The following is a 20,394-nucleotide window of genomic DNA, read 5'->3' on the forward strand; positions in this document are numbered from 1 at the left end:
GCATGTTTTAAAAAATTTTTACATCTATACATACACAGTTCAAGCATCTGATAGCTCAAGTGCTACAGTGTCATAGATAAAATGAAAATGTGAAAATATTTGTAGCCTAAAAATTGAATATTGCATCATGCATTGAATGTTGACATGCAGTTGTGAATAAGTGAAACTAAGATTTGTTCTGTACCGAAAGAAAGGCAGCATCAGATCATGAATTTTTAATTAGTAACACAATAAATTACGGCCTTTATGTTAAACAAATGGACTCATTGAAATCACTGTTCTAACAAAATTATCGAGAACAGCACAAGACTGAGGGTTTGACGTCAACATGCACAACAGTAGCAGGGAAAGGCTGATAAGGACATTTAATGCAACCATCACAGTGTTGTTTATTTTTTAATGTTGCAATAAGACGACTAGGGCATTTTCAAAACAACACCGAATGATGGGAGACATAAACTGCCAGAACTCTGGACACAACCTCCCTGTTCTGATAGCAAAAGAAGGACGGTGGTGACTGATGAAAGATTGCACGCACACACACATCTCAAGAAAATTAGTGGCATTAGCCTGGCACATAGTGAGCAAGACACGAGAGGTCCCTTTTTTTCCTGAATGTCTCGCACGGTGGTACAGAGAACGAGAAAAGAACCTAGGAACTGATGGAAGTGTCACAACATTGAAGTAGCAAACTGGAAGGAGGGCAGCACTGACAGCTGTTGAGCATTGCTTTGTAACCACAGAACACCTTCGGTGAAACAAGTGCTGCGAGAAAAACACTGGCACAACGCAGGCACACCATCACTGGCTCGCACCGTAAACAGCGTACATGTGAAAAATAAAGTGTCAGCTATGTACAGGCTATCACGCACGAACACTGGGACGTGGCACAAGTGCTCCAATATTGCTGAATGTGTCAGCAGTCTGTGCTGAGGTGAGCTGACGGCTGACAGGGGTGCTTGGTCATGGTTGGCCGGCCATCAACCAGCTGCAGCCTGCACTTGACGCGATCGCCTTCGAAGACCGCCATTACGAGCGCCGGATCGGCAGAGGCGAGCTCCGTGGCGGGCTCTGTCCGCTGGTGGAAGGCGTGCCGGATGAGTGGCCTTCGGTCGCAGCCCAGCAGGCTAGAAGAGCCCGACTGGCTGGCATCTGAGCGGCTCCGTGAGTGGCACTCTTCTTCAGGGCCCTTGAAGCCGTGTGCAGGAGACTCGTCCGGGTCGATGGTCTCGTAAATGTGGTCCAGGTACACATCTGGGTTGCGGTAGTGGCCGTACGGTGGTGGATGCAGCTCGTTGCCGTCGCAGCCACTCTGCCGCGGAAGCACCAGAATGGCACCGCGCGCCCGAGGAGTAGTGCGCGTGTCCAGGGGCATTCTTGTAGACGGGTGACCTCCTTCATCGATGGCAGGGTGAACAGGCACATGTGCAAAACAATGTCAGAATATAATGTCTCTGCAGCGAGCAATGTCTAAGCTCACACTCAAAACAGCATTGAAATGAACTTGAGAAAAAGAGCTAGTGTCAACCATGAAGAAAGCCTTCTTTTCAGTAGGACTACTATGCTGAAACAGTGGGAGGGAGGAGTGTGATGCGCTCACCAATTGTTGTGGGAGGCACTTGAATTTTAGCCAACTATTATGCTACTGATAATGAAGGTTATGCAAAGTTGTATGCCACCGTAAATTTATACTGCAGTTATTCGCAGCATGTGTTTGTACATTGTGTTGCGCAATCAAACACCCGCTCAATGCATGATGGTGCTGTCTCATTCCCCTTGTGTGTGCTTTCTGTCTTTTTTGCACAATAAGCTGTTAGCTGGAGCTAACAAAATGTCTAATAAAATCGCACTCCACAAGAATAGCAGTCAATCATTGAGGACTATAGCCGAAAATCTAATGAACGTCACTGAACATAAACACTGTAGTTCTAACAAACGCACTGAGAATTTGGCTTAGCATGTATGTGAATAATTTTGGTATCATTCTCCTTTGCTATATTATTTTTCCTCTGCTTGTACTATCTTGTTGCCCTGGCCATTCTGCGATGTGCCATTAAAGGCGCACTGACACAAAAATCTTGGTCTGGTATCTTTTAGCTGCAATATGTTGCTGGGGGCCTGTTAGTCATAATATGACACATTGCTTGCTGCAGTGCGCAACGGATAGTTATTCGCAGTCTGTTCATTGCCGACTAGTCTCAGTTCTGGTTTGGGAAAGCGCTGAGAATGACAAGCCACCGGGTGCAACTAACGCCACCTAGCATGTGCAAAGGGGTCAGAAAACTTGAGCACACACACTGCACTGTCTGCATCGTCTGCTTGGCTTCTTTCACCTGCTGCACATGCAGCACGATGCTGTCACCACCATTGTCGTCATTGCGATCGAGTGGCAACGGCTTTCTCAAGGCGTCCACACATATGCCGCACTCGTGGGAAGCTGCCGAATAGCAGTCTGCTGGTGCAAGTGCAGCAAAAGGGCAACGGTGACTATGACACCATCATTACTAGCTGCACCAGCTCGGATCTCAGCTGCAGTGGTGACGTCGTGGAAGTTGGGAGTCACTTCCAGTCACCTTAGGCGATGTCATTGTGGTGTACAGAGCTTGATTGTGCACAAGAACTTCAGTATTCACATAAATTACCTTCGGAGCTATATTACTTGTTGAGATTTGGTAGATGTCATATGTGTGTCCAGGGAAATCGATTGCACACACTATCTCAGCAGCAAAATTTTGTGTCATTGCTGCTTTAAGACTCTAAGTGGCTTGCGTAGATTCCGGTCTGATAGCAGAGCACAAACAGCTCACAGCCTAAGCAAAACCAATATTTTAGCCAATCTGCCTGTAAGACACTGGACTAGATGATAGTTTTAAACACCAGTGGAAGTAGTTTTGTTCACACTCTGAAAATGCCATGAAAAGATGCGCGGGTGTGAGAATAAAATTGTATTGTTTGATGATGACCTCCAGTCCATGGGATGAACACACATCCACTTTCAAGCTGCTCTTAACTGCTATCACAGTAAAATTTTTCACCCACTGTGGCCATGCAGAATCCCTTACTTATTTTTTTACCCCCCTTAAAGGGTTACCAGAATTGGGTGCTGGACATGCATCTGCTAAGAGCAGTAGCAAGTTATGGTTTGAGTGCCACAGCACTACACTGAGGCTTGATGTCATGGCACTTGACAAAAATTACACTCACCTTGCTACGATATGGCCTTGCCTGCTAGAACAATTTTTTTCTTTCATTTAATCTGTATGTCAATGCTCTAAACAGTTTCATACCTAGTGTAGTTGACCTAAGTGAGGATGATTGTGCGACAACAGAGTCCGAGTTCTTGGGTGGGCACCAGAACTGACTTTCAAGCTGCAAAAGGAAAAGACAATGTTGTGGTGGCCTGCATTCTGACACCCATAGCCAACAAGAGAAGTAGCATTCAGTATGACATACTGCTTTTTCTACAGAGGCCCCCAAAAACACCAAAGTGCTAGCAATGAAAACAACAGATGATTAAGCAAAGGAAAGCATAGGAAACATTATTTGTTGTTTTTAACTGTATTGTAATGAACATCACTTAAACTGAAAAGAATTAAAGTAGCCGATAAAGCACCCATTTCGTCGGTGGGACCCAAACCCACCACCTTTGACTAAGCAATTGAGCTACGACCGGGGGCACTCCTTCGTCCACTTTGTAAGGTATTCATGTGCATGGGATCCAGCGCAACTCGTAGCCAAGGCAGCAAGTGTGAAACACTTTTATGCCAGAGATCTTTGCACAAGCTGGCCTCTCACGTGCTACCTAAGGCTTATTATATACTAAGTCAGCTGGGACAAAGCCTTCGTTTAAAAACACTTAGAAACAACTATTAATCTGCTTTCCTTAGCCTAATTGTCTGTTTGGTGCGTCTAACAAAAAAACGATTGCTCTTCTTTCCTACTTTCATAGCAAAGGCTTCGTCCCAGCAGACTTGATGACAGCATGCAAGGGTGTATTGGTCAGCTGCCACCTCGTGCAAAGGTCACATGCCACGTGACGCCTTCTGGCAACAACAGCGTGTTCCACACTCGCTGACTTGGCCACGAGTGGCAATGGCTCCAAGGTATTACATGCGTAGAAGTACACCCAACAAAGTGGACGAGGGGATGCCTTCAATTGTAGCTCAGTGCATAGATTTTCGTCCCCTTTAATTCCTTTAAATTCAGGTCACGACCATTACAATACAGTTAAAAACAACAAATTGGCTTAATCGCCTGTTGGTTTCATTGGTTGTAAAGTACAGTACAGAAAATGAGCCTCTCAAACAGTTCACCTTCTTTCTACTTTCAAAGTGCAAGCAAGATGCTTGCGCAATTCTTTTCGCATAACTTTAGCGACACTAAATAGAAACAACCTCTTTAACAGGTCAAGACAGGCACTATATTGTAATAAAATATATCTTAGTGCAAAATCTTTAAGAACGCTTAGGGCCCGACCAATGCCATGAGGTGTAGTAGTGCCTATACAGTAAAAGCTCGTTAATTCAATTTTAACGGAACCAGAAACAATATCAGAATTAACCGAATGCTGAATTATCGAAAGTATCAATAAAACAATAAACAACTGTCTATCACATCAATGCATCTTGATTTTCTTGATGAATGCAAAAATCCAGCGCTTAGTTTGCATAGGAGCAGTGTAAAAGCTTCAATTTTTATCATTCGCGAATTTGTTCAATATGTGACCGCGGCTCAAGACTTCCAAGTCTTGTAAGTCAAAACGCGCTCTGAACTCATATCTTGTTACGTACCACCACCACTAACACCAGCACACACATATGACAATTTTCTAGCCGAAAAAATGGCCGGCAACTGATCGTTCGTCCATTGCACTGTAGCAAGCGAGTTTTATGCCAGCATGCGTACCACAGCTGAAGCTTTTTATCTTCAGCAGCTCCCACCACGTTTGAATTTTGAGACACTGCGCATACATTGCCCAAAGTCAAAATGAAGTTACCGTGTGCCGCATCTGCTGTGGACGAAACCATGGTCACTAAAGACACTATCATAGCGGCCACGCAGTTTTGAAGGCACGCGCACGTCCTACATCCAGAGTCGAAACGAGACTGCTGAGTGCCGCATCTGCTGCTAATTTAACCCAGCACGCTAATGGAAAATCATGGATGGCGACCATACGTGCTTCTCAAGGCACACGGCGAAGACAAAACTACTGCTTGTGGCAGCTCTGACCCTAGTCGCTGTAGTGTTCTTGCATTTCTGTGTTATATTAATCCCAGGTGGCGACACTGACACTAACCCTAGTAATCCACTAACAGAGGGCGCCACTAAGTGGCTCCAGATGTATATATCACTGCCAGGCACTTCGTTGCTGGCCCAGCTGAACGCCGCATTGTCCTTCCGTTACTCTCAACAGTAGCTATCGACGCTATCACAGATAGCGCCCACACAGGTTACGTGTGCCGAGTAAAATCCAAAACGAAACAAGTTTGCCGCTGAAGCCTTGGCTGCCAGATTTTGGATGGCAACCACACCTTTCTGAAGGCCTGTGACTGTTTTGGCTGTTTGCAATGCCATTTTCGCTTTTTTGCGTTGCACAATTGTGGCACTTTGTGCTTGGTGCGCTTCGAGGATTGTCCGAATTAGCGGCCAAATATGACCCAATTAACGACAGTTTGCTGCCATTAAACAATACCAGAGATGACGTCCGAATTGTCTCATTTTATGAATTAATGGGGGTCGAATTAATGAGCCTTTACTATAGTAGTACGCTCTTTTGGAGCTTTGAGAGGCGTTGCTGTAATGTCCATTTAAAAACAACCAAGGCAGCTGATTTTTAGCCTAAAATGGCACACGTGCAATGATGCTACACTTGAATTCCCACCAATGTTTTGCGTGGGTGCCGGCTACTACAATAGACTCTCGATAATTCAAACTCTGATAATTCAAACTTACGATTAATTCAAACAAATCTTAAATTTTTGGTTGGCCCACTATGTTTTCAATGTATTTTAAAGCTGCTTAATTCAAACTGCCTCACTGCACAAATCTGGTTAATTCAAACTTTTCGCTTGTCCATGTCTGGAAATATCTGCAGTCTTTGTTGCTTCTAGCTGAACATTCCCATTTTTCTGTTACTAACATGCGCAAAGTAAGGCTGCTTGCCTGCCTACAAAACGGCCAAACTAGGCAAACCTTGCACCAATAATCTCGTGCTGACCAAGGGGGAAAAAAAAACTGTACGGTCTGGCTTTGATCCATCGCATGCCAAACGTTTCTTAAAGTCACTTTCTCTGTGGTATGCCATGCAAGAAAGCGTCCTAAGAATTAGAAGGGGCTAGCAACTGTTGTGGGATGCAACACGTTTCGTCCCTTAATTACACACCTGTGTGTGCCTTGTATAATAACCAGTATTATCGCTGATGTCTAAAAATTTTACTGGCAATCATGCAGAGCAGTCTATGATGTTGCTGCAGCACTGCGAAACAATAAACATCGCAGTGTTAGTTGGTGTGTTGCCCCGAGTCATGTTTTTGAGAACTTCTGATAGCTCAAACAAAATCCTGAGGTCCCCTCAAGTTTGAATTATCGAGAGTCTACTGTATTCACAATGAACCGTCACATCTGTTTGCTTCCTTGATTTTCTCAAAATACCAAGTTCACACATCCAGCAAGACATTTACTGCAATATACCGGTGGCCATCACCGATAGAACAATTGTTTCTTGCAGCATGAAGCTACGTGTGTGTCGCATATAACACAGGAAGCAGAGGTATTCAAGCAGAACTTTTTGTTGGGCTAGTTGGTGCATATTAACGGCGTGTCACTTCTGGTGTTCATCTTGTTGTTTTTATTTTGTTTGGTTTTAATCAAGTTTTTGAAATATGTCTTCTGTGTGACCACTGCAGGGCCATGTTCAAAACAATGGAGTTTAGAAATAATGACCCAATCATAATTAAACATGCTTCTGTTGTTCATCATCGACGGAGGGTGGAACGGGACAGGGGGTAGTCCCCACGCCTCGACCAAATGAAAACTGCCAGACCAGTTTTAAAGAAAGTTTATTCATCCCGTTGTAAGGAATCGTGTGCTTTCTGCTGCTGATTCTTACGTCATTTGTATATTTTTATCAGGTGGTTATCTATCCATTGTAGTAAGAACAAGAGATACCATTTTCCTAATTATATAATGAAATAATTAACCTACAGAAAAAATCACTGCATTTTTAGGATTAGGAGAAGAAACTAAACAAGCACGCCAACTATTAAGAAATTTGCTTCAAAACTGATAAGGACAGCTTTAACTGACACGCTATGCACACAATTGTGTACACCACTTGTTTTTGCCATTTGTAACGACTAGGGGCTAAGAGGGAGCCAGATACATTGAGCTTTGGATGAACTCAACCTCCTGCATAATAAATTTGTCTTCACTTATCTTCATTTGGCAGTGTAGTGCTGCATATGATCAGTTTTCTGAAGGCACTACACCGTTCGGCGAGTTGTTCGACATGCCCCGTCCCGAGCCACGCCAAAAGTTTAATTTTTTCTGCTCAAGTGCACTATATTTATTGCGTAAGATATCATTCTATTATTGCAAAAACGGAGCATGAATGACTTCTCAATAAATCGATATTTAATTACAATGGAATTAGAATTAATTACTAGAGCTGTGCGAATAGCAAAATTTTGGGTGCGAAGCGAATTCGAATATTGAGGTGCGAGTGCGAATCGAATCGAATACTTTTCGAATATTTCTCTAATATTTCGAGAATATTGTTCGAATACTTCGAAGCGAAATTGAAGAAAAAAAAGTTACGAGGATTCCTAAGCATATTCTTATGAGATAGCAACATGAAAGTGTTTCTTTTCGCTAGGTTGATGAAGCACTGGCGGGGTGATGTTTCATAGTTGTCTTATCAAGAATGAGGCAATGTAGAGGCCGAATTCTATTTATGTACATGATTTGGTGCAACCAAAGTGGTGCCGACAACACTTTACACGTGATAGGCAAAGATGCCATTTCCTCAGCCTCTCCTCCCCTCTCAACTTCTGTGGAAGCCCAACTGATGTGGCGAAGAAGGGTGTGGTCCCTCCAAATCTGCCTCATAGACGTCGATATATAAGAACATCTGAAATTTTGGATGCTAAAAAGCTTCGGCGTCCGATTTTTCAGACTTTCTGCCCAAATTTCAGGCCCAAACAGCATAAATTGAGCCCCCAACTCTGCCACATCTTTCATCTCCTTGTTAGAACCAGCGTTTTCTTGAGTTAATACATTTGCGACCGTAGCGAGGCTTGAAAGGCAGCTTTGCCGCAATACCGGGGTGTGATGATGTCACGTATCTCGGGAGCGCTTGCAATGTCGGAATGGAGTTGGGAGAGAGAGAGAAGAGAGACTCGGGAGAGACCGTGGTGGCACTGCAAACAAAACTTTATCGCACACACCACGGCAAACAGAACTGTAACACGCACTCAAAATTTACAATAAAAATCAACAAGTGCAAACATGCCGAGTTAGTGCACAATCACTAACACTACAAAACATTTGAGCTATGTCTAGCTCCTTCAACTCGAGCGCCTGGCCACTATGGCCTCTCAGTTAGTCGCGCTACACATAGAACGTTCTTACTCCGTTCGTGGAGTCCGCTGACTCAATCGAGTTCCAAAGTCGACGCCCAGTCCCGTCGTCGCCGCTCCTGTCGACGTCTCCGGGCCGTCGCCGTCGATCAGACGTCTCGCTGATCGTCCTCCTCGCCGATGCTTCTTTCCTTTCAGAGAACACCGGTCTCTCCCCGTTAGGCCTAACTCCTGGCCTCCCCTTGGTGCCACCGGGTCGAACTGTCGACGTGGCTCTCCGGTGATTGTCGGTGGGTCGCCGTCATCTTGCCGAGCTGTGGTAGTGCCGCAGGTGCCACGAGAACTGCGTGATGAGGCTGCCGCAAGCCCGGGACGCCTCGCTCGGTAGACCCCGAGGTCGACGGCCACCCTCCCGGGGCATGCGCAACGCTGCCTCCAGAACTCAGCCCTGCTGTTCCCGTCGCGGACACGACGCTGGCCTGCACCACCTTGCTCCTCGACGACTCCACCGAACAATGACTGCTTGATCCTCTGGGGTTCCGCACCTCAGTTCGGGTCGCGTGGCGCGCGCCTTCCTCCGGCCAATGGCTTGCGTCGACGTGGCGGGGGGTGTACACCATCGGGTACTTTTCCATTCCCCGCACACCATCGACACCTTGCGCTGTCTGGCGCGCGCCCCGTGCCCCTTTACTCATGACAGATGAGGTGAAGCATATTGAAAATCTAGCGACCACTTCCAATCAGACGTTGACTGTCTCTTGGCACAGTTCGACCGTAACGGAGCTTGAAAGGCAGCTTTGCCGCAATACAAGAGTGTAATGAGGTGAAGCATATTGAAAATCTAGGGACCACTTCCAATTGGACGTTGACTGTGTCTTGGCAAAATTCGACTGTAACGGAGCTTGAAAGGCGGCTTTGCCGCAATACCGGGGTGTGATGAGGTGAAAGCATATTTAATATCTAGGGACCACTTCCAATCGGACGTTGACTCTCTCTTGGCAAAGTTCGACCGTACCGGAGCTTGAAAGGCAGCTTTGCCGCAATACCGGGGTGTGATGAGGTGAAGCATATTAAAAATTTAGGGACCACTTCCAATCGGACGTCGACTGTCTCTTGGCAAAGTTCGACTGTAACGGAACTTGAAAGGTAGCTTTGCCGCAATACGAGAGTGTAATGAGGTGAAGCATATTGAAAATCTGAAGGGGTCACTTTCAATCGGACGTTGACTACTTGTTTTTGGGAAGTTCGAATAGTTCGAATAGTAAAATTTCAGTGCGAATCGAATCGAATAGCAAACACTATTCGAAAAATATTCGAAATTTCGAATATTCGCACACCCCCTATTAATTACTATGACACGCGTAAATTACCGCATTAAGGCATTAATTTTGTTGCAATAGATTATAGAGTGCCTTGAAATAAAGTTCTATCAATTTGATTCATTTACAGACAGTTCTTCATAGGTGGCGTCTGAAAGGGTTAAGACCCATGTCCCCGCTTAATTTCTGCAACAGAGTGAGAATATTTTCTCTCTCTTTTCTTGTAATTTTGTCACAAATAATTTTCTGATTCGGGCGATGGCACTAGTGGACATCAAAATGGTCAGGGTGCCACTGTAAGCCGGGTCCCCACACACACAATTACAGAAGCAAGACTTCTTGCTGCTCACATTCACAACCACAAAATCCAAACTTAGTTACCACCACGATATGACCTTGTACATATGTCACTTAGCGGAAGCATGAAGACAAAATTTTTGACCTAACCTGAAGTGGTAATATATCAAGTATGTACTCTGTAGAAAGCATTGTGGGTAAAAAACCGCACTGTAAAATGCCCGGAGTGAGACTTGTATGACCACACAAGTTAGCTTTGACAGCACTGTCTGCTTCACATGAGTGCGCTTAATGCAATGAAATTTCATAAAGCATGAAGAAACTGCCCAGCCATATACATACCAAATACAGTAGGACCTCAATGTTACATTTTTTAGGGGACAACAATTTTTTTTGAGACGGTGCAATTTTTTAGTCCTTTCTACAGCTACTGAGGGAAATGAGGGAAGCCTGCCATTTTCCCCTGCGAGGCGCACCAGTTCCTGTTACCCCCGCATGTCCTCCTCGTCACTTCTGACCAGTTCTCGAATGTGGAAGACCACACGTTGATTGGCGGCGGGAGGGACCAAGACTGGCAGGAGCTGAAAACGGCCTGGGAGAGGGAAGCGATCGGGACAGCAGCAATTCCCCTATCGTTGCTTGCAGACCTTGACCGCTGACAGGGCATCGAGACCCCCTATTTGGGAAATCCAGGATAAGCCTTGTTGTTTGTTATTACTGTGTGTGTACGTGCACACTGGGAAGCTAGTCAGCATTCATAGCATCTAAATAGGAGGTTAGATCCCACTTACACTACTCGGCGTGATTTTGAAGCCCAGCTTAACATGGCAAGTATACAGCTACAGCGGTGCCCAGGCTCTTTTTGGGCACTTGGCCACCTGCCTAAATGGCTGCATGACTGCCAACATTGCTGTTGCTTGAAAAGAAGTGCTTCAGACGGCTTGTATATCACATTGAGCCACATTAAAGGCACTGTGAACATTTTCGCCCGCGACATGCAACAGTTTGGACAAAGCAGCCAGGACATTATGAAATCAGAAACTATAGCGTAGAACTCGGCTGTTACGTTCCTCACTGCTGCGTTTTCCCGGCTGCTACATCAATTTCAGCAGGTCCCGGCATAGCTCCCATAGGATCCAATGTATTGAGAACCTCGCTGTTACATCGCAACTAAGGGACCGTCTCCGTATGATACGTCGCGAAGTGCGCTCCGAGCCGGCCGAGCGACCACGGAAAAGAGCGGCCACGTTGACTTTTCACGTAGCTAGGCCTGGCATGACTGTAAGATTAGCCGCATGAATGGCGCAAGCGACACGCATAACGTATTTTCGGTTGCCGTGAAGAAAAGCGTAGCCTTCAAATTTGTACTGTAATGATGACGTGTATGAAGTAATTGGTTTTAAACTTGTTTTTAGCGCTCGTGAAAGTAGGGCCTTTGAGATTGGCGTTTGTTTCCGTCGTCACATTGGCGTGCCCTCATCATCATTATTGTCAGAGGAGATTGCGCGGTTCGCGGTCGGACTCATCACGCTGGTCTTGTTGCGTGTGCTCAGTTCCTTCATGCCTACAACTGTTAATGCCAAAAGAATCGCATACATTGATTACACTTCTGTGAATGATACTGTTCTCAGCTCAGCAGTTCTATCTACCGGCTAGATCGTGGCTGAGTGCGCCAATGTGTGCACCAGTGATGAAGTTTAGTAGGTGGTGGAGCAAGGGGCATTTTCTTAGACTGTTGTCGGGGGTGCTTCCACTTTTACGAGGCGTCTACGACACTATGCCAACAGTTCAAAATTATCGCTCGGAGAGCCGACAAATCCAGCGACAATCTCACAAAGGTATCGCCAGTTGTCGGCTGTGCTAGCACTAGATTTATTAAAAGGATATGACACTGCAGGAGCTCGAAAAATTTTTCGTGCTGCTCGGGCATGAGTAAACGCATCAGGCAACGTTTTACAGATTTTTTAAGCGTAAGCATCGAAATAAAATTCTGTACTACTAAATACTGTTTTGTTTTCCCTGTTTCTCAGTTCTTGCGTTTCCTGGCTCTTATGTTTATTTCTTGCGGTCCCTTCAAAAACGTATCAGCGAGGTTCTACTGTAGTACACACGACCATACAGGATGAATTTAATGGAAGGGGCGTTTAAGGCATAAAGGTCGGGAAAATGTAACAAACAGGAGTGTATCCAAGGGCGGATCCAGCCACTCATTTTAGGGGGGGGCGGTCACTTGAAGAAAACTGGAGAGGGGGGGAGCCTACTTTGGTTTTAGTAGTTACTATTATTAAAAGAACCCCGGGCCATCACAACATAAATACTGTTAATTTGTGCTTAAAGTGGTTCTACTCATTTGTGCTAATCAGTTTTCTGATCTTAATAAATTGGAAGAATTACTACAAATTACGGGCTACCACACTTCAGATATATGCCCATTTTGCTGCGCTAAGCCTTTGTTAGAAATCGGGCTGCGTGGCCGGTGCGAACACGGGTTGGTGTCTTGTTGGGCAGTCATCAGGATAAGTTGATGCAGCGTATACACTCAGTTCACAAGGCATTGCTGTTCTTCGCAGTACACGGGCAAAACACAGCAACGCTTCATGAGTGTAAAGGCGCCAGTAAGTAATTGCTAAGCTGTCGGCTTCAAAATGGCTGAAAACAGCAAGCAGCGGCGGCCCACGAGACGCTCCCACAGTAGCGCCGACGATGAGTAGAATGCCAGTGCAGTTCTTAAGCAGCACATGTAAATTGGTAAATTGCTTTGTATGGTTTGTTATAGCTAGCCTTGTGGGGTTCTTGAAATATGCACTATAAAATAGCATCAACTTTTAGGACAACTCTAGAAGTAATCGGTGAAACGTAAATGGAGACGAGTGAACACGTAGGCCATTGTCCGGCTGCACGTTAGGTGCGCGCATTAGTGTTTAAGGTGACTCTCGGGTTTCTTTGCCGTGATTATTCAAGTTCAACGTAACTCTAGTCCCCAACAGACCATTTGGTTCCGCTTGGCACGTTCCAATACAAAGTTCGTGGAACAAAGTTAGCACAAACATCGATGGCCTGTGTTGATTCGTGTCGTCGTCGTAGATAAAAGCTTGTGGCCTCTGATCGTTGCGCAGGATAAGAAACATGTACGAAGGCTGAGCTCAAAATTCGGCGAAGAAACAACACGATTATACAATGAAAATAAGCCTGTTGCACATCTGGAAGCATGGCATGGCGTAAGTTCGCTTCGGTGCGAGCTGCCGTCACTATAGTGATACGCCGAAAGGGCACCTGTTTTTGGTAACATTACTGTTAGTTTGTTTTTTGGCGAGTATTTGAGAAGCATTACGACAAGCGCACGTGTTCAGGTAACGACCTGGCTTTAACGAACGTGGGTCGTTTATTCACGGCACCCAGGTTTCCGCGCAGAAAAAAAAGTGCGGTTGTCCTAACGCCAGTTATCATCACAAAATTGACAAGTCGAAAAAGAACGTGCTCTTGACGAAACGTTAGAAGCGCGTACCTGCGCCAAAGAACACATGTCATGCGGGCCTTTCTGTCATGTCGATAGGAAAGTGCTAATTCGATAATCTCGTAATTGCACGCACTAAGATGGAACATTTTCTAGCCGCAGGCATTGTAAATCATGTGCTGTAGCACAGAAATCAGAGATGTTGATGTCTTATTTATTTATTTACTTTTATTTATTTATTTACACTTTTTATTATTTATTTACCTACATTGCCGTAAGGCATTGCGTAGGGGAGGTACACATGGGTAATAACATAACGCAATTAACGATCGATATAATAATTAGAAAACAGCTCTTGGCCAAACATTTGTGTATTAATCATCAGCTTTGACATCGGTTCTCTTTGGTGAAGATGATAAAGTGTACTAGCACCCAAGCACAATCACAAGCTGGTGTGATGACTTGAAAAAATGGCCAAAAGTGCAGACACGTACCACATATAATATACTGTTTGTTGGAGAAGAAGGCGTGCGACCTAAGAGAAGTGAAGCCATTTAAAAGCTTGGTGCACTTCGCATGCCTCGGCTGCCGGTCTTTTACGTTTCCGATGGTTGTTGTCGCAGCCAAACACAGCGCAGTGGTAGCGTGTTGACCTGTTATCGTCCGACATTTCGATTTTCAGCAGCATAATTGCTTTAGCGCGTCGAAGAATGGAAACACACTGACCTCTCACGCGCCATGCAATGCAAAGCACGGGAATCTGCACACACCAGCGGCAGTGGCCAGACGGTCGGACACGCGGTGGAGAGAGAGTGGTGAAAATGCACCGGTTCAAGGCTACGCTCCTCCTCTCCGTGAAAACGGTCTATACTGGGGGCACTGTTTCTAGCGAGCGGTTCACATTTGCAGGTGTGTACTGAATGTGCCAGGACTCGAGCAAGAGTCTCCTTCGCAGATTCTTTTCTGTTTCTAGAACAGAAGCGCCGTCAAAGTCAATTTTATGGTCGTGCTTCTCACAGTGCTCTGCAAGAGCGCTGCGCTTCTGTTTCTAGAACAGAAGCGCCGTCAAAGTCAATTTTATGGTCGTGCTTCTCACAGTGCTCTGCAAGAGCGCTGCGCTGCGCTTCCATCTTCCTGACGTCGTTCTTGTGTTGGCGTATTCTCTCTGGGAAACACTTGCTCTCGCCTAGGTAGCTGGCTGGACACTCAGAACACGACACCTTGTAGACTACACCTTGGTGATGGTCGGTCTTTCGGCCTCGGTAGCAAGCGGGCGAGCGTCGATTCCGGTTTGTGAATTACCGTGACCCCCGCTTTTCCGAAGACACTGGAGAGCTGTTCACTGATGCTGGAATGATGACGTGCTAGGCCGGCTTCTTCGATTCCGTTGGAGCCGGTGGGGTGGCCGGGGAGGGAGGGTGGTCGCGTAGTCTGTCTTTCTGCGGTACGGTGGCTACCCTCTCATCTTCTGCAGCTCGTTGTCAGCAGCTGGTGAAACGGGCGGTACAAGCCACCAGAGTGGTCTGGTAATAGTCTCCTCCTCCGTTTGCCTCGTCCGTGTGAGTGGGGGACATTTGTGGAGAATTCTCCTCGCGAACTGACGTCACTAGGTTCCACCTTTATCCCCCGAGGATTTGTCCCCCGTGTGAATACCGCTTAGCTGTCTCTCGTCAAGAAGGGCATCTCAACTAGGGTGGCTAGTTGAGACTATATCTCAACCCTCCTGTCCAGGGGAGGGGAATTAAAATAGCAGAACAGAGGCTCATCGTCGTTGGAAAAGATAAAAAGGGGGGTGAAAGAAGTTGGAGGAAAGACGAGGGCACCATCTCGAGTGCCCAGAACACAAACTGCCAGGCTGGGGCAACTCTTTTACCTATTAGAAAAACCGGCGGGTGTCCGGCGTCACTGGGAATCGAACCCGGTAGCTCCCGCATTGGAAACGGACGCTTTAGCCATTCGGCTTCCTCTGCGGTTTGGGCAGTGGTAGCCGGCGCAACCTGACAAAGGAGGTGGGCGCAAGCACTGGAAGGAGGGCGATCACCCCCCCCACCCCCCTCTGGATCCGCCACTGAATGTATCAATGAGGTTTTGCTGTAGTTTTTATGGGGAGAAAGTGTGCCACATAGAAAGAAATGTGAAAAAATATGCTGTAACATGGTAGGGCGCAGACAAGAACGCCAGCGAAAGAAGACGAAGACGGTTGTTGTTGGTGCTCGCGCTTGCTCGGCTTGGACCGCTGATCGCTTCAGCTGCTGCAATCTTCTAATAAACGCGTTACTGCCTCAACGTTAAACGCATACCATCAAGTGGTGGAGAGTGCTGGTTCTGTTCTCCATCCTGGAACTCCGCAGCCGGACTCTACTTTCCCCTTCAACAATGCCGAACGATGCTACCACACCCCAAGCTGCCCGCTGTCCCGGTGTTCCAAGAGAGCGGGACCCTGTCATTTTCAGCGGTACTGATGAGCAAGACGTCGAGGACTGGCTCTCTTCTTATGAACGAGTGAGTGTCAACAACAGGTGGGATGACAACGACAAACTTGGCTGCGTCCACTTCTACCTGAGAGAAGTCGCGGAACTCTGGTTGAACAACCACGAGGCTGAGATTTCCAACTGGGCCTCTTTCAAAACGACCTTCGCGGACGTATTCGGCCGACCAACCGTGCGCAAGCTCCGCGCAGAACAGCGATTGCGTGATCGCGCCTAACTGGCTGACGAGTGCTTCACTTCGTATATTGAGGACGTCGTAGGCCTCAGCCGCCGCTTCAACCCTGTCATGTCCGAAGCCGATAAAGTCAAGCACATCTTGAAGGGCATTGAGGACGATGCGTTCCACATGCTTGTGGCGAAAAACCCTGAAACAGTCGCAGACGTCATTCAGCACTGCCAGAGCTACGATGAGTTGCGAAAGCAGCGCATTTCCACGCGACGTCCTAGTTCGGACACGACCAGCACGTCAGCAGCGACCGTTGGCGCAATATCTTCGGACTCGGCGGTCTTGACACAGCAGATTCAGCAGTTCATCCGAGAGGAAGTGGCTCGCCAATTGTCTCTTGCGCCCTTTCTCCCAGGCAATACTCATGGGCTCACTTCATCGCTGCGACAAACCATCGAAGAGCAAGTCTCCGAGGCACTACCGCCCACGTACCAGCTACCGCCTGTATCCGCGCCCCTCACCTACGCTGACGTCGCGAGAAGGCAGCCACATGCGCTACCACCCATCACGGACACTGCTCCCCAAACAAACGCATTTTACGCAACGCGGGCGCCGGCAGGCCCGCACGTTCCTCTTTATCGCCGTCCTGCAACACCTTCCAATAACCCTTGGCGCACATCGGATAACCGGCCAATCTGCTACTACTGTTGTCTACCCGGCCATGTTGAACGGTTCTGTCGCCGGCGCGTCCCTCGTCCAGGTACAATCGATGACAGCTACAGCTACGTCCGCCCAGAGCCACCACAGTCAATGCCTCCACACGCTACTTCAGACACCTCTTCATCGAACCGCCGCGCCTTCAACCCACGTCGATCGCCCTCCCCGCGGCGACGTTCGCTTTCACCTATGGTTCGTCGACCACCACCCGCCCAAACGGAAAACTGACCATCGCAGTTCCGGAGGCAAGAACTGCGCCGCTGTCGAACTCTACAAGGCCTCGTTCACTACCTGCCAACGAAATTTCTGTGTACGTTGATGGTGTTGCCGTGCAAGCATTAGTCGATACTGGAGCTGCTGTATCTGTATTGAGTGAAGCAATGTGCCGCAAGTTAAAAAAAATTACGATTCCGCTTTCTGGCGTCTCCCTGCGCACGGCAACCGCGGATCACGTAAAGCCTTCTATGACGTGCACGGCTCGGCTACTCATTCAGGACGTTTTCTATGTGGTCGAATTCGTTGTCTTTTCGCAGTGCTCGCACGATGTCATATTAGGCTGGGACTTCCTTTCCACACATCTTGTCGTTGTTGACTGTGCCCATGCCGAGCTAGAATTATCAGCGATCGCCGAAGTCGATTCTTGCAAGTCTTCTTTTTCTCGTGTCCTCGTCGCCGCGGACACAGACATCCCACCTTTGTCTTCTGCTCTTGTGCCGATCTCCTGCGACTATGCTCCCTTCTCTAGCGCCATGTTCACGCCATCAGCAGACTTTGCCTCTCGCAAGAACTTCATTCTTCCCTTTGCTGTTCTCACGATCGTCGACTCTTGCGCAACCATTTATGTGACGAACCTGCTTTCGGTCCCCGCTACATTATTTCGCGGAGAATGTATAGGCCGACTTGAGGACATTGATTTTGTTTGCGCCAGTCAAATGCCCGATCGCACGACAAGCCTCCAGGTCGACAGTGTCAATTCCGTTACCACGTCCGACGCATCCTCCCTGGACGTCTTCCTTCCATCAATTGATTCGGAACTTCCTGTTGCTCAACGAACCCAACTTTTGAAGCTTCTCGACCGCTTTCGGACGTCTTTCGACTACAAGCAACCCACTTTGGGCCGAACATTTGCAATCGTTCATCATATTGACACCGGCACCCATGCACCCCTGCGCCAGCGTCCATACCGGGTCGCTCACGCTGAACGCCGAGTTATTGACGACCAGGTGACCGATATGCTTAATCGTGGCGTCATACAGCCATCCCACAGCCCTTGGGCCTCCCCTGTGGTGCTCGTTAAAAAGAAGGACGGTAGCATCCGATTCTGTGTTGATTATAGGCGCCTTAACAAGATCACGTGCAAAGATGTTTATCCGCTCCCCAGAATCGACGACGCTCTCGACTGTTTGCAAGGGGCAGAGTTCTTTTCATCGCTGGATCTTCGATCGGGTTACTGGCAGGTACCTATGGATGAAGCTGATCGCCCCAAAACTGCGTTCGTGACTCCCGACGGCTTGTACGAGTTTAACGTGATGCCGTTCGGCCTTTGCAACGCCCCTGCCACTTTCGAGCGTCTTATGGACAACACACTTCGAGGTCTCAAGTGGCAGACGTGCCTTTGCTATCTGGACGACGTCGTCGTTTTTTCAAAGGACTTCGATACCCATATTCTGCGCCTTGCAAGTGTCCTAGAATGCCTCACACATGCTGGGCTCCAACTGAATTTGAAAAAGTGCCATTTTGCCGCCCGGCAGCTCACCATCTTGGGGCATGTTGTCAGCAAGGACGGTGTTCTACCCGACCCTGCGAAGCTCTGCGCCGTTGCCGAGTTTCCCAAGCCATCAACACTGAAAGAACTCCGGAGCTTCATAGGCCTATGCTCGTATTTTCGGCGATTCGTCCGTAATTTCGCATCCATAATGGCTCCTTTAACACGCCTACTTGCTGACAGCCAAGGTGTCACGGCATGGTCTTCCGCTTGTGACGACGCATTCGCGAAATTACGTCATCTACTGACATCACCACCGATTCTTCGTCACTTTGACCCAGATGCCCCTATCGAAATCCACACGGATGCTAGTGGAGTCGGCCTTGGCGCTATTCTTGCTCAACGCAAGTCTGGCTTCGACGTCGTTTCTTACGCCAGCCGCACTCTCACCAGAGCTGAAGAGAATTATTCGGTCACAGAAAAGGAATGTCTAGCCATCGTGTGGGCAATCACGAAATTTCGACCTTACGTATATGGCCGCCCATTTGATGTCGTGACTGATCACCACGCTCTCTGCTGGTTATCGTCACTCAAAGACCCATCTGGTCGTCTAGCTCGTTGGGCATTACGTCTCCAAGACTACGACATCCGTGTCGTCTACAGGTCAGGCCGCCGACATTCAGATGCCGACGCTCTTTCCCGCTCTCCTCTTCCCCATGAATACGGAACTGCGTCTGTTTCCAGCTACGATTCTGCGTCACTTACATACGCTGACATGCCATCTGAGCAGCGCCAGGACCCTTGGATAGTCTCTATCATGGAGTTCCTGTCTCAGCCATCACCACCTAGCGCCACTCGTTCGCTGCGACGCACAGCTCGACATTTCACCATACGCGACGGGCTCCTGTACCGCCGCAACTACCTATCTGAGGGCCGCAAATGGCTGCTGGTGATTCCTCGCCAGCTACGGGCCGATATCTGCACCTCCTTTCACGCGGATCCCCAGTGCGGCCACGCCAGCGTAATAAAAACGTATGCACGCCTCCGGCTGCGGTACTACTGGCGTGGAATGTACCGCTTTGTCCGACAGTACGTACGCTCGTGCTCCAAGTGTCAACGCCGGAAGAGCCCAGCGCACACAGTCACTGGACCACTACAGCCATTGCCTTGTCCCTCCTGGCCCTTTGATCGCATCGGCATAGACCTGTATGGCCCCCTTCCCTACACACCTGACGGGAACCGCTGGGTGATTGTCGCTATTGATCACCTGACACGCTATGCTGAAACTGCAGCGCTGCCAGAGGCCACATCACGTGAAGTCGGCTTATTCATTCTTCAAAAACTCGTTCTTCGCCACGGCGCACCTCGCGAGCTACTCAGCAACCGTGGACGTACGTTCCTCTCCGAAGCCGTGCAAGCCCTCCTTCGTGAATGCAACGTTGTGCATCGGACAACCAGCGCGTACCATCCGCAAACCAACGGAATGACTGAGCGCTTTAACCGCACACTGGGTGACATGCTGTCCATGTACGTGTCCGTTGACCACACCAACTGGGACCGCATACTACCCTTTGTTACGTACGCCTACAATAGCGCCACTCAGTCTACGACAGGATTCTCTCCATTCTTCCTTCTTTACGGCCGTGAACCTTCCTCGTTTATGGATACCAT

General features: G+C 47.9%; 1 protein-coding gene across 3 annotated transcripts in view; it reads right to left on the reverse strand.

Annotated features, from left to right (window-relative positions):
• Nucleotides 1–353: 353 nt before the first annotated feature.
• LOC119404592 (adhesion G protein-coupled receptor L1) overlaps nt 354–20,394 on the reverse strand; it is a 219,098-nt gene continuing 199,057 nt past the window's right edge. For all 3 annotated transcript variants that reach the window (XM_037671144.2, XM_037671145.2, XM_037671143.2), the window contains exons 19-20: nt 3,288–3,369; nt 354–1,395 (exon numbers count right to left, since the gene is read on the reverse strand). In XM_037671144.2, coding sequence (XP_037527072.1) covers nt 917–1,395; nt 3,288–3,369 — 561 coding nt within the window. In that variant the 3' untranslated portion in view covers nt 354–916. The remainder of the gene's footprint in view (nt 1,396–3,287; nt 3,370–20,394) is intronic.

This window comes from Rhipicephalus sanguineus, chromosome 9 (assembly GCF_013339695.2).
Source record: "Rhipicephalus sanguineus isolate Rsan-2018 chromosome 9, BIME_Rsan_1.4, whole genome shotgun sequence".
In the NCBI taxonomy this organism is placed as follows: domain Eukaryota; kingdom Metazoa; phylum Arthropoda; class Arachnida; order Ixodida; family Ixodidae; genus Rhipicephalus; species Rhipicephalus sanguineus.